The 27,822-nt window shown below is 42.6% G+C and overlaps 1 protein-coding gene across 13 annotated transcripts in view; it reads left to right on the top strand.

The window, feature by feature from the left end:
- The window catches only part of LOC129850733 (rap1 GTPase-activating protein 1-like), a 134,199-nt gene that overhangs the window by 88,877 nt on the left and 17,500 nt on the right, over positions 1 to 27,822 (top strand). For 7 of the 13 annotated variants that reach the window (XM_055917038.1, XM_055916995.1, XM_055917013.1 and 4 more), the window contains 10 exons: positions 2,917 to 3,010; positions 16,407 to 16,442; positions 22,154 to 22,201; positions 22,750 to 22,788; positions 23,006 to 23,191; positions 23,576 to 23,679; positions 24,875 to 24,953; positions 25,108 to 25,161; positions 25,394 to 25,477; positions 25,760 to 25,860. In XM_055917038.1, the coding sequence (XP_055773013.1) occupies positions 16,425 to 16,442; positions 22,154 to 22,201; positions 22,750 to 22,788; positions 23,006 to 23,191; positions 23,576 to 23,679; positions 24,875 to 24,953; positions 25,108 to 25,161; positions 25,394 to 25,477; positions 25,760 to 25,860 (713 nt within the window). In that variant the 5' untranslated portion in view covers positions 2,917 to 3,010; positions 16,407 to 16,424. Of the gene's footprint in view, positions 1 to 290; positions 416 to 1,342; positions 1,397 to 2,916; positions 3,011 to 4,354; positions 4,589 to 14,114; positions 14,481 to 16,406; positions 16,443 to 22,153; positions 22,202 to 22,749; positions 22,789 to 23,005; positions 23,192 to 23,575; positions 23,680 to 24,874; positions 24,954 to 25,107; positions 25,162 to 25,393; positions 25,478 to 25,759; positions 25,861 to 27,822 lie in introns of those variants that run through there. The other 6 variants (XM_055917020.1, XM_055917040.1, XM_055917033.1 and 3 more) reach the window with 6 other exon arrangements.

The raw sequence follows: 27,822 nt of genomic DNA, 5'->3' as shown, positions 1-27,822 counted from the left end.
GACAGGTGGGTTTGGGCAGTGGAAGAGAAAGAGAAAGACGGGACCATTATGCTAGATGTTAGCTATAAGAAGACAGGTGATTACGGAGTATGTTGGTGTAGTAGAGGGGTGTTTGTATACTTGATGTTGATCCAGGAATCTGATAGTGCTTGGATTCATGGTTTTATGTCTCTTGGCTATGTTTGCAATCCCAGGCCAAACTCTGGTGGATTATGACGTATTTAGGCATATTGAAATTATGGCATGGGGTGTCATTTTATTTCCATTGCAATTTCCTACCATCATTACAGGCAACGCGAGAGCCTATGACCATCCAGTAGGTTCACGACGAGCTAGGGTGTTCTGGGTGGGGTTGATGACGGGCTCAAACCGTGAGCTACAGCTCAGAGGATCGCAAATTCAATCCCAGTACTAGGTACGTGTTTTGTCATCTTTTGTTTTTCTGTTTTAGCCCTATCCCAAACCTTAACCCTTACCTTAACCACTCGGAATGAATACCTTAACTTAATCGTCAAGGTTAACCCTATCCCAAACATTAAGCTTAACCACTCAGAGTTTATACCTAAACTTAACTGTCAAGGTTAGTTTTGGTTTCACTGACAGCTGACATATGACAGTTACCATACTGCAAAATATGCCATAATTAAAATGGCAACACACTCCATAATCTGCAGACTGCACCACAGACAGCCCCACAAGCCATAATTAACGGCCCCACTTGCCCTAATTAAAAGGGCCAGCCATGCCATATCTCTGTTGCTGTAGTTATGGCCAGATATGGTGTTTTCTTTGGAGATTTTGTTGTGCAGTCCTGATGAGATAACAGTCAGTGACGCATTAAATACTCAATGTCTTCATGAAACTTTATTAGGGACTATGTCCCAGACCCCTACATTGATACTATACCTCATTAAGTACATGTTGATATGACACTGTATAATATAAGCCCTCCTCAACAGACTTGGTTTGCTGCTGAAGTTAAACACTAGATCAAATTGGATTTTTACTGCATCTTGAACCATAGTATCGATCTGTTGATTGCACCAATAATTAGTGAATGTTTGCCCTCAACATTGCTACCTTTTCAATGTTCTGCAGGAGATGTGTTTATACATTTTGACTGGTATGGATTATACCAAACAGGGAGCACCTTACTGAGGATATTGAGTTATTGTCTTGGTGCAAACATGCTCTCTCACTCTCACTCCTTCTTTGCCGCTCAGGGACTAGAGAAATGCATTTGTCATTCCATTGTGTTGCAATATATGCAAACCAGTCCTGCTCATTTGTATTTCCAGGTATACTCCACACCCACCAGAGGAGTAGAGAGAGCTAATTTGCATCATCTTATCAGAGCCCATGACCCAGCAGTACTGTGTGGAGGAAGGCTTTTCAGGTTTAAAATGTTCTCCTTGACTGGAAGTGTCCACGGTCAGTGTGGGACACCCAAACGCACACACACACACACACACACACACACACACACACACACACACACACACACACACACACACACACACACACACACACACACACACACACACACACACACACACACACACACACACACACACACCTCCCGTAATCCGATCCATTAAGCAGGCTGTGTGCGTTCCTGGGGTGAGGTGACCAGTTGTCAGGCTGAACCCTCTGAACCCTGTGTATTAGTGCCTGCTTTACCCAGCCGCCATCGAAACCAGCCTAATAACAGATGCCAACGTGTCGTACTGTTGTAGGATGGAATAAGCACTGCAAGGCCCTGCTTTGTAGTGGGGCAATATTACGATGTGCCATGCTTTGGTTAAGAAAAGCATTTGAATTGAGCTCTCCGACATGATTCTGCAATGTTTTCATATAGAAGATATGAAATAATGCTGTTAAAGGAGTGTCTGCTCCAGGTCAACAGTGTGTTGCCAGTGATGTTCAGTGGTGTGCACTGGCGGTTTCTGTAGGATTAATGGGCAGGGAACCCGTCAGCTGAGTAGAGCTGCAATTTAAGGATAACAACACCACTTGGTAAATAGGCTTATTGAACCTCCAAACCACCCCCTGTGCCATGTGATTGAAAAGTGTGCATGCATGTGTATGTGTGTGTGTGTGTGCGTGCCTGTATGTGCGTATGTGAGAGAGAGAGATTTACATATTCTCAGCAGCTCACCTTCCCTGCCAGCCAGGTTGTTGTGCCAAGCCTTACTCCTTCATAGAATGCCTCCTGCTTCAAGCCTCAGCGTGGTGCCCTCTGTTCAAGGTTCTGCGTGTAGAAGGCTCTTCCATTTATTTAAAATGGGCCGTTAAAAGCCTGACTGCCAGTCGATCCAGCAGTTGACTGCTTTGTGAGACGTTGTGTGAAGTAACATGTTTTGACTCAATCATACAGCTCTGGCCAGGCTGCTAATAAGATCTTGTCACCAGAGAAAACATGATCAGACAGAGGGAAGGATGGAAGAGGAGATCTTAACCTCCCTTTTCACTCTGTGTTGTTCAAACCAAAGAACAACCCAGTAATTTCAAATTCTATTTCAATGGTTCAGACATTCCAGTTGCCTGACAGCCCTAGTTATAGCCTGTCCTCACCACTTCACATGCTCAGGAGACAACACTGTAGGCCAGTCGAGCAAGACAGAAAGACAATTATGGCTTAATCCCAAGTATTTATTGGGGAGAGACATGAAAGACAGTCAGCTCAGTCACATCATCTACAGTGTGCACCTTTCTTTAATGTGGTGAGGTCCAATCTCGCACCTCCGTGATTGCCAGAATTTATGCTACAGTTTCTCTGATCTCTACCGGAGATGTTGAACTCAAAACCAACCAAACATGATTTTTCCAATGTAATCAACCCTACCCCTAACAATAACCCATAATGTCATAATATATCCATGTCAATAACTCAAACTTTTCTTTTGTGATTCACAGCAAACAGGATGGAAGGATTCCTCGTATCTCTGACACACTAGAGCCCTTGCTGTCACACTCCCATCCTCCGTATCGCGCTCGCTCGTTATCAAAGGTAGGAGTGGGGTCCAAGCCCCAACTGCACCCTGTCAGCTCTAGTATTGAACCTTGACCTCTCACCTATTTTCACAAGTCTCTCTCTTGCCTGTCTTTTTCTTTCCTCTTTTCTATTCATCCCCACTCCTCCCTGTGTTGTTCTATTGCCCTACTCTGTGTGCAGGTGAAAGGTGTCACCAATCAGACAGGGGTGGCAGGTAGCCTAGCGGTTAGAGCGTTTGTTACTGGAGGTTGCTAGTTCGAATCCCCCATCCAACAAGGTGAAAAGAAAATCTGTCGATGTACCCTTGAGCAAGGCACCTAACCCATTATAGGCACCTAACCCATTACCGTTGGTAATGGCAGACCCTAGCTGTGACAACACTCTCCGAGGGTTTCTCAGGGAGAGTTGAGATATGCAACACAAAAAAACATTTACAAATAGGACAAATTTAAGCATCCACAAAATGAATATTATTATTATTATTATTTTTATTATCTAGCTGTAATCTAGTCGATAGTCTGCTCTGATACTTAACTCACATGGAAGTGATGGCCTATATGCCACAAGTTGCTGGGGTTAGGTTGGCTATTTATTAAAATCAAAGTAATTATCAAGGGCCTATGATATACTACTTTTAGATAAATAATATATAGGTTGTTCCAACAGCCAAGGACAAAGCTTTTGTTTTATAGTCCGGAAGATGCTAGTAGGTGCACTTACAAAACACCTTGAATAATTATATGATACTGGGGGCTGAGGAATATAGAGAATGCTCTCAAATTTACACATATACATAAATATTTTAGCAAATTGTTTTCATTCTTGGGTCCCAGCTCATCACAGGTGCATAGGGTCTCCTAAAGAATATCTGTGTCTCAAAACCCACATCTACCCCTTACATTATGGAACTCGGGGGAATTGGAGTGTTAGAGTGAGGTAAAGAGAGATTCAGTGGTCTAGACTCTGGTGGTCCGTCCTCAACCTCTGTAAACCTGCTGTCACTCACTCAGATGACTGAATCACTCTCTGTGGTTTTGGCTCATGGGAATTCATTTATGCTGATCTACTAACCCAGGTGATGTGATTAGTTTGGATATGAGGAATATTCAATGATTAAATCTGCAGTAATGCACACATTTATAGGTGAATGTCCTTGTCAAGAAGCTGTCAATGATAGTTATGCATAATGCATTATCTTGTAATATATAAACAAATTCAGCAGACTATAAATCACAGAGTTCTTCATCAATGTAGCTGTATCAGGTAAATGCCTTTGGTCCAGACTGTATTGCTGTTGTATCTAGGCATATTTTCACTGCTGTGTGCTGTGGCTCAGTGCCTTAGTACCTCCGCCTGCAGATGTCTCTCTGGTGGTGGTGGTGGTCCTGGAGACACTGCTGCCCACTGCATCAGTCAATCCCTCTGATGGAAGGATGTGTGGAGAGCAGAGCAGACCAGACCAGAGCAGCTGCTGTAGTGTAAACGGTGTGCTCTACTGCTGCTGGCCAGAGGAAGGTCATGCAGGAGCCTGCCACTGACGGCCACGATGAATGATGGATTTTCTCAGAGGACATTATTGGAGAGGAGTGGACGGTAAGTTGGCGTGGCCAAAACATTGGTAGGTCTCACCACAGGTAGAGGATGGGAAATTCAGGTATCTGGTATTGGAGTGGTGGGGCGAGATGAAAACTGTGATGGGGGCTATGGGTTATAGTGGTGATGAAATAGACCAGGGAATCAGGTCCATCTTCCTCAGCCCAGTTTGTCAGGTCCCTTCCATTATACTATGGGTTTGAAATAATCTGAAATAGTCTGGAATAGCTGAAAGTGTCAAGTCCTTTTATGCAACAGCCTTATAGTGATCATAGTCATTGTTTTGTGGTCAATAGGGTCAGTGTAGGAGCTCTCACAACGTTGCCCTGTTGGGTGAGGTTTATGACACCCCCCCCCCCCCCCCCCCCCCATAAATACCTTTCCCCCTTTTCTCTCCACTCTACAGAATGGACTCTTGGAAAGCCCTGTGTTACCACAGAGAAAGTATTGTACCATCAAAAGGTTGGGGAATGAACAATATTTCCCTTTCTCAACCAGTTGAAAGTGTCCATTGGTACTTAAAGAATATGATGTCAGATCAGTTGTTGTCTGGGACATTATATCTGATGACAGGACGACATAAATTGTATCTTGGAATGTCTACTGTCACGTTCGTCATAAGGAGTAGACCAAAATGCAGCGTGGTATGTTTCCATCCTTTATTTTGGAATTAAAAACTTTAAAGAACAAAAACAACAAAACGAACAAACGAAACGTGAAACTATAAATATGCTCACAGGCAACTATACATAGACGAGATCCCACAAAGCACAAAGGGGAAATGGCTGCCTAAATATGATCCCCAATCAGAGACAACGATAAACAGCTGCCTCTGATTGGGAACCATAACAGGCCAACATCGACATATAAAAGCCTAGATGACCCACCCAAAATCACACCCCAACCTAACCAACATAGAGAATAAAAGCTCTCTATGGTCAGGGCGCGACATCTACACATTCTAGTTATCGGATTCACATGGAATTGTTGTGCAATTTAAATGTTTAAATGTGAAACTATTTGTGAAAAGATTAAATGTAATTTTAGCCTCCTAAATAAGATAATTGTTTCATAGTAAAATGTAGGCCCACTCAATGGCCATGCCCAAGTGAACAGAAATTGGTTGAGAACTATGAAACATGCCCTTCTCCTCCCAGTACAAAAGCCCGTTGACGGAAGTCAAACTTTGTTACCGATGACGTGAAGACTGGTGTCCATACGTTTAAAAGGGCTAATTTCAACTACAACCAAACAAAATTAACATTTAGTTCCAGAAATGTTAAGACTGCTGTCCTAAAGTTTAAAAGGGTGAATTTCGACTAGACCAGCCAGAAGACAGCGTGAGCTGATTATGGCAACTTGGTATGAACTTTGAACGTTTATTCACTAAAGAAGAAGTGATACCTTCTAGATGTCGAGTTATCAGCTGCAGCTGTAAACATACGTGGCCTAGGAAAGGACAGACAATCTCAGAAGAACGACAGGGTATTTTAACTTATCCGCTCTACAACACAACGACAAGAAAGATTCTTCAAAGGATAATGGCGATCTCTGCTGGGTAAACCAGTCATCCATCTTTGACCCATCTATCGAAGCGCAGCTCAGAGTAAATATACACTGCTCAAAAAAATAAAGGGAACACTTAAACAACACAATGTAACTCCAAGTCAATCACACTTCTGTGAAATCAAACTGTCCACTTAGGAAGCAACACTGATTGACAATAAATTTCACATGCTGTTGTGCAAATGGAATAGACAAAAGGTGGAAATTATAGGCAATTAGCCTATAATTTTGTAAATTACATCGCCGAAGTCGAGGATCGGTAGGATGGTCAGTTTTACGAAGGTATGTTTGGCAGCATGAGTGAAGGATGCTTTGTTGCGTATAGGAAGCCGATTCTAGATTTAATTTTGGATTGGAGATGCTTAATGCGAGTCTGGAAGGAGAGTTTACAGTCTAACCAAACACCTAGGTATTTGTAGTTGTCCACATATTTGTCCACATATTCTAAGTCAGAACCATCCAGAGTAGTGATGCTGGACAGGCAGGTGTGGGCAGCGATCGGTTGAAGAGCATGTATTTAGTTTTACTGGCATTTAAGAGCAGTTGGAGGCCACGGTATGAGAGTTGTATGGCATTGAAGCTTGTCTGGAGGTTAGTTAACACAGTGTCCAAAGAAGGGCCAGAAGTATACAGAATGGTGTCGTCTGCGTAGAGGTGGATCAGAGAATCACCAGCTTCAAGAGCGACACCATTGATGTATACAGAGAAGAGAGTTGGCCCGAGAATTGAACCCTGTGGCACCCCCATAAAGAATGCCAGAGGTCTGGACAACAGGCCCTCCGATTTGACATACTGAACTCTATCAGAGAAGTAGTTGGTGAACCAGGCGAGGCAATCATTTGAGAAACCAAGGCTGTTGAGTCTGCCGATAAGAATGTGGTGATTGACAGAGTCGAAAGCCTTGGCCAGTTCGATGAATACGGCTGCACATTATTGTCTCTTATCGATGGCGGTTATGATATCGTTTAAGACCTTGAGCGTGGCTGAGGTGCACCCATGACCAGCTCTGAAACCAGATTGCATAGCGGAGAAGGTACGGTGGGATTCAAAATGGTTGGTAATCTGTTTGTTAACTTGACTCGAAGACCTTAGAAAGGCAGGATAGGATAGATATAGGTCTGTAACAGTTTGGGTCTAGAGTGTCTCCCCCTTTGAAGAGGGGGATGACCGCGGCTGCTTTCCAATCTTTGGGAATCTCAGATAATACGAAAGAGAGGTTGAACAGGCTAGTAATAGGGGTTGCAACAATTTCGGCAGATCATTTTAGAAAGAGAGGGTCCAGATTGTCTAGCCCGGCTGATTTGTAGGGGTCTAGATTTTGCATCTCTTTCAGAACATCAGCTATCTGGATTTGGGTGAAGGAGAAATGGGGGAGGCTTGGGCGAGTTGCTGTGGGGGGTGCAGGACTGTTGACCGGGGTAGGGGTAGCCAGGTGGAAAGCATGGCCAGCCGTGCCAGGTCGATTAGAAAGGCCTGCTCGCTGAAGTGTTTTAGAGAGCATTTCACAGTAATGAGGGGTGGTGGTTTGACCGCAGACCCATTACGGACGAAGGCAATGAGGCAGTGATCGCTGAGATCTTGGTTGAAGACAGCAGAGATGTATTTGGAGGGCAAGTTGGTTAAGATGATTTCTATGAGGGTGCCCGTGTTTACGGATTTGGGGTTTTACCTGGTACGTTTATTGATTATTTGTGTGAGATTGAGGGCATCAAATTTAGATTGTAGGATGGCCGGGGTGTTAACTTCTACTTCCTCCCAATCCCGGGTCCGGGAGCACCCCCACCAGTAAAAAAGATGACTAGCATAGCCTAGCATAGCGTCACAAGTAAATAATAGCATCTAAATATCATTAAATCACAAGTCCAAGACACCAGATTAAAGATACACATCTTGTGAATCCAGCCATCATTTCTGATTTTTTAAATGTTTTACAGGGAAGACAGAATATGTAAATCTATTAGCTAACCACGATAGCAAAAGACACAACTTTTTTTGTCCACCATTTTTTTCCTGCATAGGTAGCTATCACAATTTCGACCAAATAAAGATATAAATAGCCACTAACCAAGAAACAACTTCCTTAGATGACAGTCTGACAACATATTTATTGTATAGCATATGTTTTGTTAGAAAAAATGTGCATATTTCAGGTATAAATCATAGTTTACCATTGCAGCCACCATCACAACTCTCACCAAAGCAACTAGAATAACTACAGAGACCATCGTGTATTACCTAATTACTCATCATAAAATATTTCTTAAAAATACACAGCGTACAGCAAATGAAAGACACAGATCTTGTGAATCCAGCCAATATTTCAGATTTTCTAAGTGTTTTACAGCGAAAACACAATATAGCGTTATATTAGCTTACCACAATAGCAAACATCACAACAGCAGTGATTCAAGTCAAAAATAGCGATAACGTATAAACCACCAAAATATATTAACTTTTTCACTAACCTTCTCAGAATTCTTCAGATGACAGTCCTATAACATCATATTACACAATGCATATAGAGTTTGTTCGAAAATGTGCATATTTAGCGGCACAATTCGTGGTTATACAATGTGATTAGTGGCCAAAACTTCAAGCAATCTGTCCGGCGCCATCTTGGAGAGGCACCTATTCTAATCGAAAACTATTCATAAACTTGACTAAAAAATACAAGTTGGACAGCAAATGAAAGACAAATTAGTTCTTAATGCAATCGCTGTGTTACATTTTTTAAATTAACGTTACTTCAGCATACAGCGTGCCCTAAAGCGAGACCGCACCGAAATTCATGGCGGAATTATTATTTGACATTTGTCAACATAAATACGAATTAACAACATAAAGATTGCTTACTATTTGCCGAGCTTCCATCAGAATCTTGGGCAAGGTGTCCTTTCTCCAGAACAATCGTCTTTTGGTTGAAATCGTCTTTTGGTTTCTCATTGAGAAATAGCAGCTAACAATAGCCACCCACTGGAGAGGTGTCCAACTAGTGAAAGCGCGTCACAAAGAAATCCAGGAAAATAGCAATAAACTGATATAAACTGCTAAATTAACTACCTTATGATGTCTTTAACACCTATAACGAATAAAAACATGACCGGAGATATAGAACTGCTAAAACGAAAGCGTTTGCAGGACGCCATTGTGATGTCCCCTTGCGCCAGATGCCCAGTTGAAAAGAATGGTACTTCCCTTCCATGATCATTTATAGTGGCCCAGATTGCGCAATCCACTCCATTCAAATTCTCCCCGCTTACTGACATCTAGAGGAAGGCGTATGCAGTGCATGTAGCCCGATGGCTTACATGGGGACTTATAAACTGACCTCAGAACAGGGACCTCGATTTCTGAAATCTCACTCCCTGACAGGAAATGTGCTGCAGAATGAGTTCTGTTTCACTCAGAGAAATAATTAAAACGGTTTTAGAAACTAGAGAGTGTTTTCTATCCAATAGTAATAATAATATGCATATTGTACGAGCAAGAATTGAGTACGAGGCAGTTTAATTTGGGAACGTAAATATTACAAAGTCCCAACAGCACCCCCTATTGAGAAAAGGTTTTTAAGCATGTCCCAGTTTAGGTCACCTAGCAGCACGAGCTCTGAAGATAGATGGGGGGCAATCAATTCATATATTGTCTCCAGGGCACAGCTGGGGGCAGAAGGTGGTCTATAGCAAGCGGCAACAGTGAGAGACTCGTTTCTGGAAAGGTGGATTTTTAAAAGTAGACGCTCAAATTGTTTTGGTACAGACCTGGATAGTAAGACAGAACTCTGCAGGCTATCTCTGCAGTAGATTTCAACTCCGCCACCTTTGGCAGTTCTATCTTTTCGGAAAATGTTATAGTTAGGGATGGAAATTTCAGGGTTCTTGGTGTTCTTCCTAAGCCAGGATTCAGACACGGCTAGGACATCCTGGTTGGCAGAGTGTGCTAAAGCAGTGACTAAAACAAACTTAGGGAGGAGTCTTCTAATATTAACATGCATGAAACCAAGGCTTTTATGGTTACAGAAGTCAACAAATGAGAGCACCTGGGGAATGGGAGTGGAGCTAGGCACTGCAGGGCCTGGATTAACCTCTACATCACCAGAGGAACAGAGGAGGAGTAGGATAAGGGTATGGCTAAAGGCTATAAGAACTGGTTGTCTAGTACGTTCGGAACAGGGAGTAAAAGGAGCAGGTTTCTGGGCGCGATAGAATAGATTCAAGGCATAATGTACAGACAAAGATATGGTAGGATGTGAGTACAGTAGAGGTAAACCTAGGCATTGAGTGATGATGAAAGATATATTGTCTCTAGAAACATCCTTTAAACCACGTGATGTCACCGCATGTGTGGAGGTGGAACTAAAGGGCTAGAATATGCTAAGGCATATTGAGCAGGGCTAGAGGCTCTACAGTGAAATAATACAATAATCACTAACCAGAACAGCAATGGACAAGGCATATTGACACTAGTGAGAGGCATACGTAGCCGAGTGATCATAGGAGTCCAGTGAGTAGTTAGGCTGGCTGGAGACACGGCGATTCAGACAGCTAGCGGGCCGGGGCTAGCAAGCTAGCAGAAGGGCCTTAGAGGGATGTCGTGACGGATGAAGTCTGTTATAGCCTCGGAACCTCCTCGTGCTGTTACGTCGGTAGTCCAGTCGTGATGGATTAACAGGGTTCTGTGTAGTAAAGGGGTCCAGTCTAATTGGCAAAATAGGTATAGTGGCCCAAGAAATTGGCCAATGGATCTTTTCAGCTAACAGTCCAATATGCTATAGACAGCTAGCGGGCCGCAGCTAGCAGATGGGCATTCAGGGGACATCGCAACAGAAGGGCCTGTTGAAAAAAAAGGAACCCTCGGGCAGATTACGTCGGTAGTCCAGTTGTGATGAATAAGCAGGGCTCCGTGTAATAAAAGGGGTCCAGGCCAATTGGCAAAATAGGTATGGTGGCCCAAGAAATTGGCCGATGGACCTATTCAGCTAACAGTCCGATATGCTCTAGACAGCTAGCGGGCTGCGCCAAGCAGGCTAGCAGATGGACATTCAGGGGACGTCGCGACGTAGTAGCCAGTTGAAGAACCTCCTCGGGTGTATTACGTCGGTAGTCCAGTCGTGAAGGATCGGCAACTCTCCGGAACGGCAGGAAAAGCGGTTCAGGCCAATTGGCTAAATATGTATTGTAGCCCAGGAGTGGCTGATGGACCTCTTCAGCTAGCTGGGAGATGGCCCTAGCATGGGCTAGCTCCAGGCTAGGCAGCTAGCTAGCTGCGATGATCCAGGTGAAAAGGTTCAGAACTTGCGGTAGGAATCTGGTGATATGGAGAGAAAATAAGTCCGGTATGTGTAACAGTATAACTTTAGTACGTCGGGCGCGAACCAGGGACCCTCTGCACACATCAACAACTGACACCCACGAAGCGTCGTTACCCATCGCTCCACAAAAGCCGCGGCCCTTGCAGAGCAAGTGGCAACACTACTTCTAGGTTTCAGAGCAAGTGACGTAACTGATTGAAACGGTATTAGCGCGTACCCGCTAACTAGCTAGCCATTTCACATCCGTTACACTCACCCCCCTTTCAACCTCCTCCTTTTCCGCAGCAACCAGTGATCCGGGTCAACAGCATCAATGTAACAGTATAACTTTAGACCGTCCCCTCGCCCCGACACGGGCGCGAACCAGGGACCTTCTGCCCACATCAACAATTGACACCCACGAAGCGTCATTACCCATCGCTCCACAAAAGCCGCGGCCCTTGCAGAGCAAGGGGCAACACTACTTCTAGGTTTCAGAGCAAGTGACGTAACTGATTGAAACGCTATTAGCGTGTACCCGCTAACTAGCTAGCCATTTCACATCCGTTACACTCACCCCCCTTTCCCGCAGCAACCAGTGATCCGGGTCAACAGCATCAATGTAACAGTATAGCTTTATGGCGTCCCCTCACCCCGACCCGGGCGCGAACCAGGGAACTTCTGCACACATCAACAACTGACACCCATGAAGCGTCGTTACCCATCGCTCCACAAAAGCTGCGGCCCTTGCAGAGCAAGGGGAAACACTACTTCTAGGTTTCAGAGCAAGTGACGTAACTGATTGAAACAGTATTAGCGCGTACCCGCTAACTAGCTAGCCATTTCACATCCGTTACACTCACCCCCTTTCAACCTCCTCCTTTTCCGCAGCAACCAGTGATCCGGGTCAACAGCATCAATGTAACAGTATAACTTTAGACCGTCCCCTCGCCCCGACACGGGCGCGAACCAGGGACTTTCTGCACACATCAACAACTGACACCCACGAAGCGACGTTACCCATTGCTCCACAAAAGCCACGGCCCTTGCAGAGCAAGGGGAAACACTACTTCTAGGTTTCAGAGCAAGTGACGTAACTGATTGAAACGCTATTAGCGCGTACCCGCTAACTAGCTAGCCATATCACATCCAATACATATGCTCAGGTTTGAATTGTGTTGTGCAAACTGGCGAGAGTTTTCCTAGCTAAAGGTTAGCTGATGACCGCTAGCAGTGGTTAGCTGACTACTAGCTAGTAGCTAGTTAGCTGGCTAGCTTCTGTTGAAGTTCCGGTTCAGAAGTAAAGAAAAATACTTCAGAAAAAGCAGATCCACACCACATTGGGTGAGGCGGGTTGCAGGAGAGTATTTGGAAGTTGAGGTTTAGAAAAATATAAAAAGATATGCGAAGAGAAAATATATATAGATGGGACACAACAAGATGAGGACAAAGTCGTGTGACTGCTACGCCATCTTGTGTATACATGCACTGTCAACTGTGGGAACTTTATATAGACAGGTGTATGCCTTTCCAAATCATGTCCAATCAATTGAATTTACCACAGGTGGACTCCAATCAAGTTGTAGAAACATCTCAAGGATGATCAATGGAAACAGGACAAACCTGAGCTAAATTTTGAGTCTCACTGCAATGGTCTGAATACTTCTGTACATTTCTAAAAAACTGTTTTTGCTTTGTCATTATGGGGTATTGTGTGTAGATTGCTGAGGATTTTATTTGATCCATTTTAGAATAAGGCTGTAACTGTGGAAAAAGTAAATGGGTCTGAATAATTTCCGAAGGCACTGTGTAGCCTCCTCATCATAGAACCTCAGATCTCTCCCTGCTCGAGTGTTTTGCCCATTGATTTCTCTCTGCTGAAATCAATTTTGGTGGAAGAACTGATAGTGTTTCTCATTGTATAAATGCAGACCATTATAAAATGAGTCCAATCTGTTTTCATTGAGAGGTTCCTGAAATGTGTTTCCCTGTGGTATGAAGTAGGGCAGTATTGGTTGGACATGTGATAGTGGGAGAGTACCTCCGAGAGGGGGAGTTCCACAGTGTACACTTTACATAATAATACAACTACTCTTCCCCTTTCCTCCCTCTTTCGCTCTTTCTCTTCTTCTTATTCAAACATGTAATCCAACATACTACAGAATGACTACCCTTCTTTCTGTTCTGAAAGTTGAAAAGATGAGATGATGAGACCCTGATCTCAGACCCTGGACCTGGCTGTGTCAGCAGACCCTCTCTGGGCTCCTGCAGCCTGCTGACTCCTCTCAGACCCGGCTCATGAAAACTTTCACAGGGTCAATAAAGGCCCCTGAAGAAATGTGCTGTGTCAATAAAGGAACAAGGGGGGTCTTACTGTAACATCAAGGTCTTTACAGAGCAGTTTATACATGTTATTCAGACTAAAAGGTGGACTTACTTTACTTCTGCAGTGTAAAAGCTTTGAGCACAGACCATTCTGAGAGAGAGAGAGAGAGAGAGAGAGAGAGAGAGAGAGAGAGAGAGAGAGAGAGAGAGAGAGAGAGAGAGAGAGAGAGAGAGAGAGAGAGAGAGAGAGAGAGAGAGAGAACAATATGCTTACCATATGAAAGGGTAAAAAAGAGAAGTCCACAAAGCGAGAGAGGAGGTGGAGAAACGCTCTTCCTTGAAAACAGACAGAGTGTGTGAGAAGAGGAAGGGAGGGAAGAGGATCTTTACAGTCAGGCACATGCTCACACAGATATTGTACATACAGACCTATACAAACCCATGCATGCTAATGGGTATGCAGACCTGTTAAGAGACCTGAGACACAGCAGTTCCTGTCTTGTTTTTAGGGGCAGTAGAATTCAGTGTAATGTGACAGTAGTAGTTAAACCTCTGACACTCGTCTGGTCAATATACACACAGAAACAAATATACCCATACTCTGTTTTTGGAGTTGGAGTTTGAGTTATGAGTGACTTCAGGATGACTAAGAGTGGCCATGTGTTCCTCAGTCCTTCGGTTATTACATGGGGCCAGAGGAGACGACAAAGTGATGTAAGTATTCATTCTTGCTGTTGCATATGAGTAAGAGATAATGTAGTGCAGATAACTGTGATCTTAGGTATCTTACAGTGTAGTGTTGTAAATCCACATCTGTTCACCATTACTCTGTTGCAGTCAGTACAGCTGTCCGTTACTTGAAGGCACAGCTGTGTCTCTTACTGTTAGTCTTATTACCTATATTAATGTATAATTTCTCATGTGGACAGAGATTGGTTTTGGTAGGACTCTGTTTCCAGTAGCTACAGAGACAGTGGAGAGGCTAGGAAAGGAGATCATTAGATCAGGGTTGGTCTTTACTGCTGTTTCCAGTCCCATCACTTTTACTCGTTACCATGGCAGTACCTCTCAATGGTCTGTTTGTCTCTGGCAGAGAGTTCAGTCACCCCACATGTGTAGGTTACTACTGCACTCACATTTTTGGTAAAGGGGTTGGTGAGGTGAATATTTGTGTATGGAAAACAGTAATATTTCTGTTTTTGGTTCTGATCCTCACTGACCGTGTTAGTTTGCACTCGTTTGCTTTCAAGGCAGCAGCAGGATCGGCCAGCGTATCATATGACACTGTTTGTTCACACGGTGAACCAGGGGTTATTAAAACAAGCCAGTGTTGGTCAATATGTGTGAATGTGCCCAAACAGTACATTTTAGTGTACCCATAGTAAATTCATGTTGTCATGTGGAAACATTAGCTTGACACCCCAGTCCACTTGTGTTACATGGTACAGAGAGTGCCTCACTGGGCTGTCATTGGCTATCTCACCCAATAGCACAGAGTCTTTCATTGGTAACTTCCCTATTCCATGCGTTGTGGTCAGGATGGAACTGCCCAGCATCAGGATAGCGGAGAACAGCTGCTTGGCTGTGGCTATTCCTTCTCTTACTTTATACGAGTGTCCCTTATCTTGAATAGAGTAGATCCTCAGGCCTCAGTAGAGTTCAACTGCTTGACAGTGGGTATCCTTTCTCTTCATGAGTTCTCATATTTTTACATTTGAGTCATTTAGCAGATGCTCTTATCTAGAGATATTAGTAGGGTTAAGTGCCTTGCTCAACGGCACAATGACACATTTTTCACGTAGTCAGCTCAGGGATTTGAACCAGCGACCTTTCAGTTACTGGCCCAATACTCTTAACCGCTAGGCTACCTGCCACTACCTTATCTGGGATAAAATGGATTATGCAGTTAATGGGAGCTGATAGTGAATGGAGTTTGTAATGAGGCTACAGCACTTGTGTTGATTTTTGGTTAAAGGAGTCTGGAAGTTATGTATCTTTGGCTTACTTCCTGCAGGACTGTAGACGACTATTGATTAGAAATTAACAGAGCTGACAGATGGAGGGTACTATTAGAACCAGTTTGTAAACCCATGCATCTAATTTATTTTCATTTTCTGACTAATATCTCCTCTCCCCATTCTGTGTTGATCTAATGGGCTAAGTGTGTTACAGTCACGCATCAATACATCCTGAGTGTACAGAGTTAGCTGCCTGCCTGAGACTGTGTGTTAAGATGGTTAGTGGCTGTTTGCAACGTTAATATTCCCTCCCCACCTTTAGAGGCACTGGGCTTCACCCTGCCGACTCCTTCAGAGGAGAATATCATTGTTTCCAGGCGATTGTTTTCGTTAGGAGCGATTCAGTGAGTAGTAAATGGAGCCTCAGTGAGGGTGATGGTGTGCTCGGGGGGTGTGACTGGCCTGGGAAAGAAGCACAACACATTGATGCCAAGGAGCATGCAGTCAGAGGCTGGTTGGAATGTAAAGAGGGCTTGGATCAACTACACTCCCAGCTCCACATCCACAAATGTGTTGGGATGAACACAATAAAAATCTCATGTGAAGAAGACTGTAGAGCCAGCATATTTCACCAACCAGTAAACCGCTCTCCTTCTTCGATTTGTCTGTCTCTCTCCCTCAGACATCAGACCTATTTGCAATGATCGAGAGGATGCAGGTACTGTAAATTGTCTGAGATCTTTGCTGTATACTGTACTCACTGCTTTGTCTTCTTTGTAGTTTCAATTTGTTTTCTGTTTACTATTCTTGTGGGTACTTCTGGTTAAACATGTCCACACACACACACACCCACACACGCACGCACGCACGCACGCACGCACGCACACACACACACACACACACACACACTAACCGTGTAGGGACACAAAATTCAGTCCCATTCAAAATCCTATTTTCCCTAAACCCTAACCCTAACCCATACCTTCACCTTCACCCTAACCCAAAAACCTAACCTTAACCTTAACCCTAAACCTAACCCTAGCTCCTAACAATAAAACTAACCCTAGCTCCTAACCCTAAATCTAATTCTAACCATAAACCCCCTAGAAATAGCATTTGACCTTGTGGAGACTAACAAAATGTCCCCCAGTTGGTCAAATGTTTAAACACACACACACTGTTTAGTAATTAGAATCCATAGAGCAGCTTTAAGTGATACAGTCTACTGTGTGCTCACCCCTCCTCTCCATAGCCTTTCCTGTGTCGTCTGTTGCTGTCTCTCTTGTTGCCCTCTTATGTTGCTGTCTCTTGTCTACCCTCCTCTCTCGTCCTGTCCCAGTTGTAAAAAGTGTGAAAGTAAATAATTGTTTTAATAGTAATTTCACAGGTTTTTTCACCTCACCTGCAAATTCTTTGTAAACCATGCTTTACTTTTCAAGGGTCTGTATTTCACCTGTTATTATTCCTGTAAATAAATAAAACTAAATAAAATCTATAGAGCAACTTCAAATGATACATTCTAATGTGTGCTCAACCCACCACTGTTCTCTCTCCATCTGCCCTCTTCTGTCACCTTCTCTGCTTTTTGTCTGTTGGTGTCTGTGTCTTATCTGTTGCTGTCTCAGGTTCTTGTTTGTTTCTGTCTCCTTTGTCTATCCTCTTCTGTTATGGTCTGTTCTGTTCTTCCGTTGTCTCTCTCCAACACCTATTCTTCTGTTGTTGTCTCTGTGTCTTGTCTGGTGTCTCTCTCCATCATATCCTACACTTCTGTTGTTGTCTCTGTGTCTTGTCTGGTGTCTCTCTCCATCATATCCTACACTTCTGTTGCTGTCTTTGTGTCTTGTCTGGTGTGTCTCTCTCCATCATATCCTACACTTCTGTTGCTGTCTCTATGTCTTGTCTGGTGTGTCTCCTTAGTTTTGCAATTCAAAACAGTCAAGGGGATACTGGGGTAGCTTAACTTGTTTTGGGCCTGTGTCTGGGTCACTTAAATGATCCTCTTTCCTACCATTTGCCCCTGGCTGCTACTGTTCTAAGTGCTCCACTGGCCTGTGGTTCTTATCTGTCCTACTCCATGGCTCATCTGAAAGGTAGCAAGGTAAAGGTGCAACATGTCTTTAGTTAGTTTTAAAGGGTGACTACACTTCCTGATTTGGCCTTTTTTAGATTTGGTTAATTAAGAAATGCTAGCGGCCATGACTGAATTCAAATGTGAGTTTGTTTCGTGGTGTGGTTTGATGTGTATGTTCGCAGTTGGGAAGAGTTAGCCAAATAATTTTGCCAATTAGCTTGAGCCAGCTGATGTGCAACCTGAATTTGACTCAGGCTTAGGATAGCCTATATCCGGGGCTAGATAGAACCCGTCAATACATTTACACAATGTAAATTATAAAATGTTCATGTTGCACACCTTTTAGCTTTCTCATTAATTGTTTCAATATTTGTATATGCATTTCAACAATTTATAGTTGGTTTGAGGGTTTAAGTCATAAAGATTTGAGGCTATTGGAATTGTAACATAATGCCATGTACATTTCATAATTTGCCAATGGTCCCTAACTAGCCCATAGGGATATCCGAAGTCAACTCAAATTTACCACAGGCATTACGACCACAGGAATTACGACCACAGGCAATTACGATTGAAACAAACCCAACCTTTATTTAAGTTGTGATGCAATCACGACCACAAGTCTCACAAAACTCAGTTTTGGATGGGATTGACTTTTTGTAGTAAATATTGACAGTAGAATGAATGTTTCTGACTCATATCGGTGCCACATTGGCTGTTTTCTAAATGACAAGTTGGTTTTTAGGGGCAGCCGCTTTTTGAAAGTTACTGTATACTGACACGACCAGGGTAACTAAACTGTAAAGAAAAACGTGTCCACAAACATATAAGAAGCTATATAGCCCCTAGGCATTAGGAATATTAAGAGACATGAGCCCGAACAATTGTCCTGTAGAACTTTGTTAGTTCTACCAGCTAATGTGAGATATTTAGATGACATAACATTTGTGGACACATAACTTAAGGGCCGATGTAGTTTCAATGTTTTGCTTACCTACAATCACAAACAATCACAAAGCTGGCCATCATTTCCCCTCTCTTTCTGGCTGCCCTCCACCTTCCCTTTGAAGTCCCAGTTCGTTTATTTGTCATATACACATGATATACAGTTGAAGTCAGAAGTTTGCATACACTTAGGTTGGAGTCATTAAAACTAGTTTTTCAACCACTCCACAAATTTCCTGTTAACAAACTACAAGTAATTTTTCCAACAATTGTTTACAGACAGATTATTGCACTTATAATTCACTGTATCACAATTCCAGTGGGTCAGAAGTTTACAAACACTAAGTTGACTGTGCCTTTAAACAGCTTGGAAAATTCCAGAAAATGATGTAATGGCTTTAGAAGCTTCTGAAAGGCTAATTGACATCATTTGAGTCAATTGGAGGTGTACCTGTGGATCTATTTCAAGGCCTACCTCCAAACTCAGTGCCTTTTTGCTTGACATCATGGGAAAATCTAAATAAATCAGCCAAGACCTCAGAAAAAAAATTGTAGACCTCCACAAGTCTGGTTCATCCTTTCCTAATGTCTGAAGGTACCACGTTCATCTGTACAAACAATAGTACGCAAGTATAAACACCATGGGATCACGCATCCGTCATACCGCTCAGGAAGGAGATGCGTTCTGTCTCCTACTGTAACGTCCTGACCAGAGTTCGTATGTGTTTTGCTTGTTTAGTGTTGGTCAGGACTTGAGCTGGGTGGGAATTCTATGTTGTGTGTCTAGTTTGTCTGTTTCTATGTTGGGTTAAATGTGTTCCCTGATATGGTTCTCAATTAGAGGCAGGTGTTTGACGTTTCCTCTGATTGAGAACCATCTTAAGGTAGGCTGTTCTCACTGTTTGTTTCTGGGTGATTGTTCCTGTGTCAGTGCTACACGGGACTGTGACGGTTAGTGTGTTTTGTCAGTTTGTATAGTGTCTTGTTTTGTTTTATTAAATTCATTATGTCTAATTACCACGCTGCACATTGGTCCTCTGATCCTTCTCGCCTCGCCTCTCCTCGTCCGAGGAGGAGGAAGAGCTAGACGATCGTTACACCTACAGATGAACGCACTTTGGTGTGAAAAGTGCAAATCAATCCCAGAACAACAGCAAAAGACCTTGTGAAGATGCTGGAGGAAACAGGTACAAAAGTATCTATATCCACAGTAAAAACCAGTCCTATATCGACATAACCTGAAAGACTGCTCAGCAAGGAAGAAGCCACTGCTCCAAAACCGCCATAAAAAAGCCAGACTACAGTTTGCAACTGCACATGGGGACAAAGATCGTACTTTTTGGAGAAATGTCCTCTAGTCTAATGAAACAAAAATAGAACTGTTTGGCCAGAATGACCATCGTTATGTTTGGAGGAAAATGGGGGACGCTTGCAAGCTGAAGAACACCATCCCAAAAGTGAATCACGGGGGTGGCAGCATCATGTTGTGTGGGTGCTGTCACGTTCCTGACCTGTTTTCCTTGTTTTTGTATGTGTTTAGTTGGTCAGGGCGTGAGTTGGGGTGGGCATTCTATGTTATGTGTTTCTATGTTGGGTTAAATGTGTTGCCTGATATGGTTCTCAATTAGGGGCAGGTGTTTGACGTTTCCTCTGATTGAGAACCATATTAAGGTAGGCTGTTCTCACTGTTTGTTTGTGGGTGATTGTTCCTGTGTCTGTTGCACCACACGGGACTGTTTTGTTTGTTTGTTCGTTTGGCTAGTCTTACCTGTTCGTGCGTTCTTCGTGTCTATGTAAGTTCTCAAGTTCAGGTCTGTCTACGTCGTTTTGTTGTTTTGTTTCTATTCAAGTGTTCTTCGTATGTTCGTCTTTGCTTTAATAAATATTCATTATGTCATGATACAACGCTGCGTTTTGGTCCGACCCTTACTCCTTCTCCTCATCCGAGGAGGAATTAGACAGCCGTTACAGGTGCTTTGCTGCAGGAGGGACTGGTGCACTTCACTAAATAGATGGTATCATGAGGAGGAAAATTATCTGTCAGCACTCGTTTTGTATAGCTTCACGTGTCGTTTTGTTTTTTTGGTTAGTTTGTTCAGTTTTCATTCTTATTATAATAAAGAATGTACGCATACCACGCTGCGCCTTTGTCCGATTCATACGACAAACGTGACAGTATGTAAACTTCTGACCCACTGGGAATGTGATGAAAGAAATAAAAGCTGAAATAAATCATTCTCTCTACTATTATTATGACATTTCACATTCTTAAAATAAAGTGGTGATCCTAACTGAACTAAGTCAGGGAATTTTTACAATGATCAAATGTCAGGAATTGTGAAAAACTGAGTTTAAATGCGTTTGGCTAAGGTGTATGTAAACTTTCAACTTCAACTGTACATGGAGTACACAGTACAATGAAATGCTGACCTGCAAGTTAACCTCTCGACAATGCAACAACATTAGAAAAAGTAAGTAGCTCAGTGAATAGAAATAGTAATAAAAATAAAAGCTCAATAAAATAATTTCACCTATTGGGCCATTTTCTTTTTACAAATAGTTACATACCTACAAATATGTTGAAAAAACCAGACATGAGCCAAGCATGTTGAATGGAATAGATCATTAGACCTCTATAATTCAATTAATTTGGTCAATTCTACTACCTCAACGTTGCTATTTTTAAAATGGGTTAAATATAATGTTTTAGTAAAGTTGTGAAATCTCTACCAATAACAGCAGTCACTGCGTCACTCCAGGGACTTCTTGCAGTGCCTGCTACTGCCTAGCGCATCTATATTGCATTGTTGATTTTTGTCATAAAAATGTCTGTATTTATTTTTTAATACCGCATAGTGCAAGTGATATGTGGTTATGGAAACTCATATAAGACTGAAATGTAAAATAAAGGTTTCAGGCTGGACCAAAAACATCCAGGGATGAAGCCTCGGACGCCTCATGACGATGGTGTTAACTGTTCTGTTTCAGTAGGTTTACTCCCTCTGACTCAATGATGTGTGTGGTCTGGGCCTGGCTGTTGGTGACGCCTTCTCTGCTGTCCTCTGTCTCTCACACACTCACTCCTCTGCTTCAGTTACTACCCTATCTTTTTTCTTCCTCTGACATTTGAATTCTCTCTCCCTTTGCTATATCTTCATGCTATGTTTAGTTGATATGTTGAAGCAATCTATTGTCCTTAATCTGAAATCTTCCTATGTCTCTCTTTTCCTATGTACCTGTAATGCCAAGATTGGTTTAGAGAAACATTTAAAACATTATGCTCTTGAATATTATTATTGTTTTGAAGTTAACTTGGAGTGAGAAGTCTATGTTATTTCTGTGCAGCTGTGTGAGTGTGTGTGTGTGCTGTGTATATCACCTGGCCCCTGGCATGCCTCTATTTCCCTCCACAGGGCAGCAGAATGGACGAGCAGAGATGCACCTTCCCTCCACCTCTCAAAGTGAGTCTAGTCCATCCTCACATTTCCCCACAGACTCCCTGTGGACAAAGGCTCCATTATGGCAGAGCCTTGAACCTCTCCTTGTCTCCCGCCAGACAGGCTTTCAGACACACACCGCTCAAATTAGAACCCCAAACTCATCACTCTTATCACGCAGCCAGACTACTGCAGTGTTGGAACGCTGGATTGTGTAGCATATCCTCGGCGGGTCGGCAGTCTGTGTCCGATTAAAGGGATGCTCGCCAAGGCTCTGAGTGTCACAATTAGTGGACAATAAGGATGTGAATACATTGTTGTGTTTATTGTGGTGGTCACTCCAAAAATTGGGTGGCATTAGTTGGGTTAGCCCACCCAATATCGTCAATGTAGTTTCAATCTATGATTTAATGTGGGTTCCTTTCATTCTAGTTATGTGCTTTGTAGATTGAGCATTTACATATTGGTTGATTGTGCTGTCAACATAAAAGTCTCATGCTGCATTAATGAGGGGACTATGATGGTAAATGGAAAAATGTTGTGTATTATTATGACATGTGGTTTTCTTGCAGACAGAGGAGGACTATATCCCTTACCCCAGCGTTCACGAGGTACAAACAATCTAAAACTGACTCACATACAGAGCTGTATATGATAAAAACCATTGGAAACTGAAATCTGTATCACAAATAGAGCTCTTTGATACATCATAAACAGTCTGAATGAACCCAACGTGTGGTTGCCCTTTATCTGCTATTGAATTGAATCCCATGTATTGTGCTTATTTTCATTTAACTTCATTAACTTCATCATCTTGGTTGGAATCAGGTCCTGGGTCGTAGGAGCCCCTTCCCCCTAATCCTGCTGCCTCAGTTCGGAGGCTACTGGATCGAGGGGACCAATCACAAATCCAGTGCCACACCTGAGCCTGAGCAGAAGCCATGTGCTGCCTCCCACATCAAGCTGGAGACCAACAGCACGGCCAAGATCTACAGGAAACAGTTCATGGGCAAGGTGAGCATCATCTGATAAGCACCATTCTGCTCCCTACTTTTCTTCTGGAGATTTCATTCAAGCTGAAATTTAAGTAGATTGAAATAGAAATAGAATAGAAGGAAGTAGCATATTTCTTTGCTAGCTGAGAGTCCCTCAAAATGCTTACATCACAGGCTGAGGCTCAGTCCATTAATTCTCCTGGCAGGGGACTGTGTTTATAACAAATGAAAGTATTATCTGTATGTACCACTGTTGAGTTAGCTGGAGGAGCTTCTCTGTTTGAGCTGTCAATCTGAGGGGGACTAGGCTGAGGGGGACTGGGCCAGTAAGAGGAATAATGAACATTGCCTGAAGTGTGGATTATTTGTTATCTGAGTGTACCTTCTGGTGATGTCTCTATAGGAACACTTTAATTACTACTCCGTGGACATCGGCCTGGGCCACCTGGTCTTCTCCATGAAGTATGATGTCATTGGGGACCAGGAGCATCTCTGCTTGCTGCTAAGGTACCATTCATATTATCTTTATCTCTCCCATGCCTCCTCTTTCTCTCTACACACCACAGGCGGCTGGTGGCACCTTAATTGGGGGAAAACGGGCTCATAGTAATGCATGGAAAATAAGAAATGGACTGGTTAAAAAAACAAAAACATTTTGATACATTCCATGCACACTCTATTCCAGGGATTATTATGAGAAGTCCTCCATCACAAGCCTCCTGTGCTACACACTATTTGTCTCTTATTTCATTTCTCTATTGCCCACTGCCCTTCTCCCCCATTCTCTTCTATTTTCACCACTCTTGCTATCTCTCTCCCCATGTGCCCCTCTCTCTCTCTCTCTCTCTCTCTCTCTCTCTCTCTCTCTCTCTCTCTCTCTCTCTCTTATTATACTCTCTCTTTCTCTTTATTCTCTCTCTCTTTCCCTCTCTCTCTTCTTTCATTGTGGCCTCCTCTCAGGCTCTCTTTAAACTGTTCCAGGACAATACAGCCATTAAAGGTCTGTAGGCGCTTTTCAATGACACCTGGCCCAGAGCAGAGGACATATGTCTGCTTCAGCCTCTAATAGTGTTTGTTAAGCAGTCCTGTCCACATTTCCATCCCCTACTATGTGTTCAGGGAGAGGTTCATTTAGCTCGGCATGGCAGCACTCTAGCCTTAAACACTGGCCAGGCCAGCCTGTACACTGTGCTAACACAAACACACCCACCTCTCCCCAACATGCTCACTCACTGTGAAATGATCAATTCCACCACGTTATAACACTAATGATAGAGTAGTACCATTCCATAAAAGCTGTGAATTAATTTTACAACCCTAGAGAGTGCACTCCAGCTGTAATGGTTGTTTTGTTAGTTAGTGTACTCAGTTTGCAGGGGGTGTATGCCAGAGAGTACCTAGGTATGTCGGTTCATGTGCCTGCTGTGCTGTCACTGAAAAGACAGCAGGTGTGAACAGGTTGTGTTGCTCATAGTTGACTGTGGCAAGGTTGGCTATGCAAATCACTATTGTGTCTCCACAGCATCCTTAGAAAGATTATCCACATTGGTTTTGCGTCACATTTGCATCAACAGGGATGTCAACAAAATGGGAAGGATTTAAAAAAAAAAAAAAATGGAACCAATGTGTTGACATGAGAATCCTATCTCTAAAGACAGAATGGTGAATATCTATGTGACTGTTCCATCAATTTGTCTTTTAGGACCAAATTAAAAACTCACCATGATGTGATTCCTATCTCCTGCCTGACTGAGTTCCCCAACGTGGTCCAGATGGCCAAGGTAGGGTGACAGACAGTCCAGAAGGAGATGTGAATGCTCCAGCCCGGTGGAGAATGGTTGGAAAGGGATTTACTGGATGTAAAGTTGAAATAAAGTTATTGTATAAAGTTGCAATGGCAGGAGGAAAAGTTTAAAGTACTTTTTTATTTTGCAGCTGGTGTTTGAAGAGGTAAATGTGGACAGATTTTACCCAGTCCTCTACCCAAAGGTAGGCTCTGTATTAATCTTGAAAGTATTCAGTTACCTGGTCAGCTCTGTACATTTACAATGTAGTAGCTAACTATAACTATTTTACAATACAATAATAACAAGGAGCATTTATTGCTGTTTTAATGTTTTATTTCTCAACTACAGTGTATTTATGTTCCCCCCTCACCGTTTTACATTGCAAGTCCCCTTCACCTTGACTCTGCTGAATGTACTATTCAATTTTTTTCCAGGCTTCAAGGCTCATTGTCACCTTTGATGAGCATGTCATCAGCAACAATTTCAAGTTTGGAGTCATTTATCAGAAGTTTGGCCAGGTGAGTGTTTATATAGCCTGTGGTTGTAAAATCATATAAAGTTATATACATTTATAACAGTTGGTCCTGTCCTGTATTTGGAGTATTATTATGACTGTGCTACTTCCTGGTCATCATAGGACGCCAGCTTAGCCATTCTCAGGAGAGTTTAGGTGTGTGAGCTTCTCCCTCCTTCCCAAACTAAGAGGATTTTCTGTCCTTCCTCCAGAGGAACCCTGATTGATTTCCTGTTGAGCTCAGATGTAATACTTCCTCTTCACAGCCTTGTGTTTCTCCCTGCAGACCACAGAGGAGGAGCTATTTGAGAACAGCGACGAGAGTCCTGCTTTTGTAGAGTTCTTGGAGTTTCTGGGGGACAAGATTGAGCTCCATGACTTTAAAGGGTAAGCGTGGCCTTAAAATGGTATTGACATGGCAGATGAAAGACTGATCATGTCTCTCGATTACAATTGACTTTGACATGACTCCCTGAATGATGACACTTCAGACGTTTAACCTGTTAAGGCTGGGGGCGCTGTTGTCACTATTTATGGTAATCGTGTAATTTTTGAAACGGCTTCCTACAAAATTCTTGATCGTACAATATGCATATTATTATTATTATTATTGGATAGAAAACAGTCTATAGTTTCTATAGGAGTTGAAATTTGGTCTCTAAGTGGAACAGAAGTCATTCTACAGCAATTTCCCTGACATGGAGTCAGATTTCATAAATTTTGGCCTCTGTTCTGGAGTCAGTTTTAAGGCCACTGTTATTCCTATGAGTATACGGACACTGCTTACGTCTTCCCCTGGATGCCTTTACGTGATGACGATTTGAATGGGGTCGATTGCGCAATCACAGGCACTATAAATAAAAAAAAACCTGTAGCCAGGAACTCTTTCCCAGCTGCGTCATGCGCGCGGCGGCCACCGACCCGCACTTGTTCCAAGCATTAGTGTAGGGAGTAATCTTTCTCAGGTCATGTTTTTACTCGTTATAGGAGTTAAAAACATCATAAGGTAGTTAATTTAAAGCGTTTTATAGCAATTTATATCCGTTTAGTGCGATTTTGGGACATTTATTTCTGAGACGCTGTGAATCTCTGGGCACGCTTCCAGTTCATGCCGAACGCAGTTGGCATTTCCACATGGCAAGAGAACAGCTTTCCACCAAAAGACGATTAGACCCAAGAAAGGATCCTTTGCCCAAGATACTGATGGAAGAACAGCTCAAAGTAGGACATTTTTATTATGATAAATCGTGTTTCTGTCGAAAAATGTTAGTGGCTTAGGACGCCATCTTTTTTGACGTAGCTTCGCTTGGCGCAAACTGTATTGAAAAGTAAGGATAATTTAAAAAATGTAATTCCGCGATTGTATTAAGAATTAAATTGTCTATCAATCGCTGTCCACCCTATATTTTTTAGTCACGTTTATGAGTATTTATGTATACGAGTAGATCACTGTCTAATATGGCGCACGGACATTTTCTCACCAGCTGGGCTACTTTTCCCCATTGTCTAACCATGATTTTGGTGGCTAAATATGCACATTTTCGAACAAACTGTATATGTATGTTGTAATGTGATGTTACAGGGGTGTCATCTGAAGAATTCTGAGAAGGTTAGTGAAAAAAATAATATATTTTGGCGATGTTTACGTTATCGCTCTCTTTGGCTAGAATCAATGCTGGGGTAATGTTTGCACATGTGCTATGCTAATATAACGATTTATTGTGTTTTCGCTGTAAGACACTTAGAAAATCTGAAATATTGTCTGTATTCACAGGATCTGTGTCTTTCGATTAGTGTATGCTGTGTATTTTTACGAAATGTTTGATGATTAGTAGTTAGGTAAACACGTTGCTCATTGTAATTATTCTAGTCCATTTGTGACGGTGGGTGCAATTGTAAACTATGCCATCTACCTGAAATATGCACATTTTTCTAACAAAACCTATCCCATACCATAAATATGTTATCAGACTGTCATCTGATGAGTTTTTTTCTTGGTTAGGGGCTATAAATATCTTAGTTTAGCCGAATTGGTGATAGCTACTGGTGTTGGTGGACAAATAAAAGATGGTGGATTATGCTAATGTGTTTTTAGGTAATAGATTTACATCTTTACATATTGTGTCTTCCCTGTAAAACATTTAAAAAATCGGACATGTTGGCTGGATTCACAAGATCTGTGTCTTTCATTAGCTGTATTGGACTTTAATGTGTGAAAGTTAAATATTTAAAAAAAATATTTTTTTTGAATTTCGCGGCTCTGCCTTTTCAGTGGGGGTGGGGGGGGTGTGCCGCTAGCGGCACCCTAGTCCTAGACAGGTTAAAGCCTCGTTTATTATGGTAGATCTG

The sequence above is a fragment of the Salvelinus fontinalis genome, chromosome 3 (genome assembly GCF_029448725.1).
Source record: "Salvelinus fontinalis isolate EN_2023a chromosome 3, ASM2944872v1, whole genome shotgun sequence".
NCBI classification, from domain to species: Eukaryota; Metazoa; Chordata; class Actinopteri; order Salmoniformes; family Salmonidae; genus Salvelinus; species Salvelinus fontinalis.
This window is presented reverse-complemented; position numbering and strand designations above follow the sequence as displayed.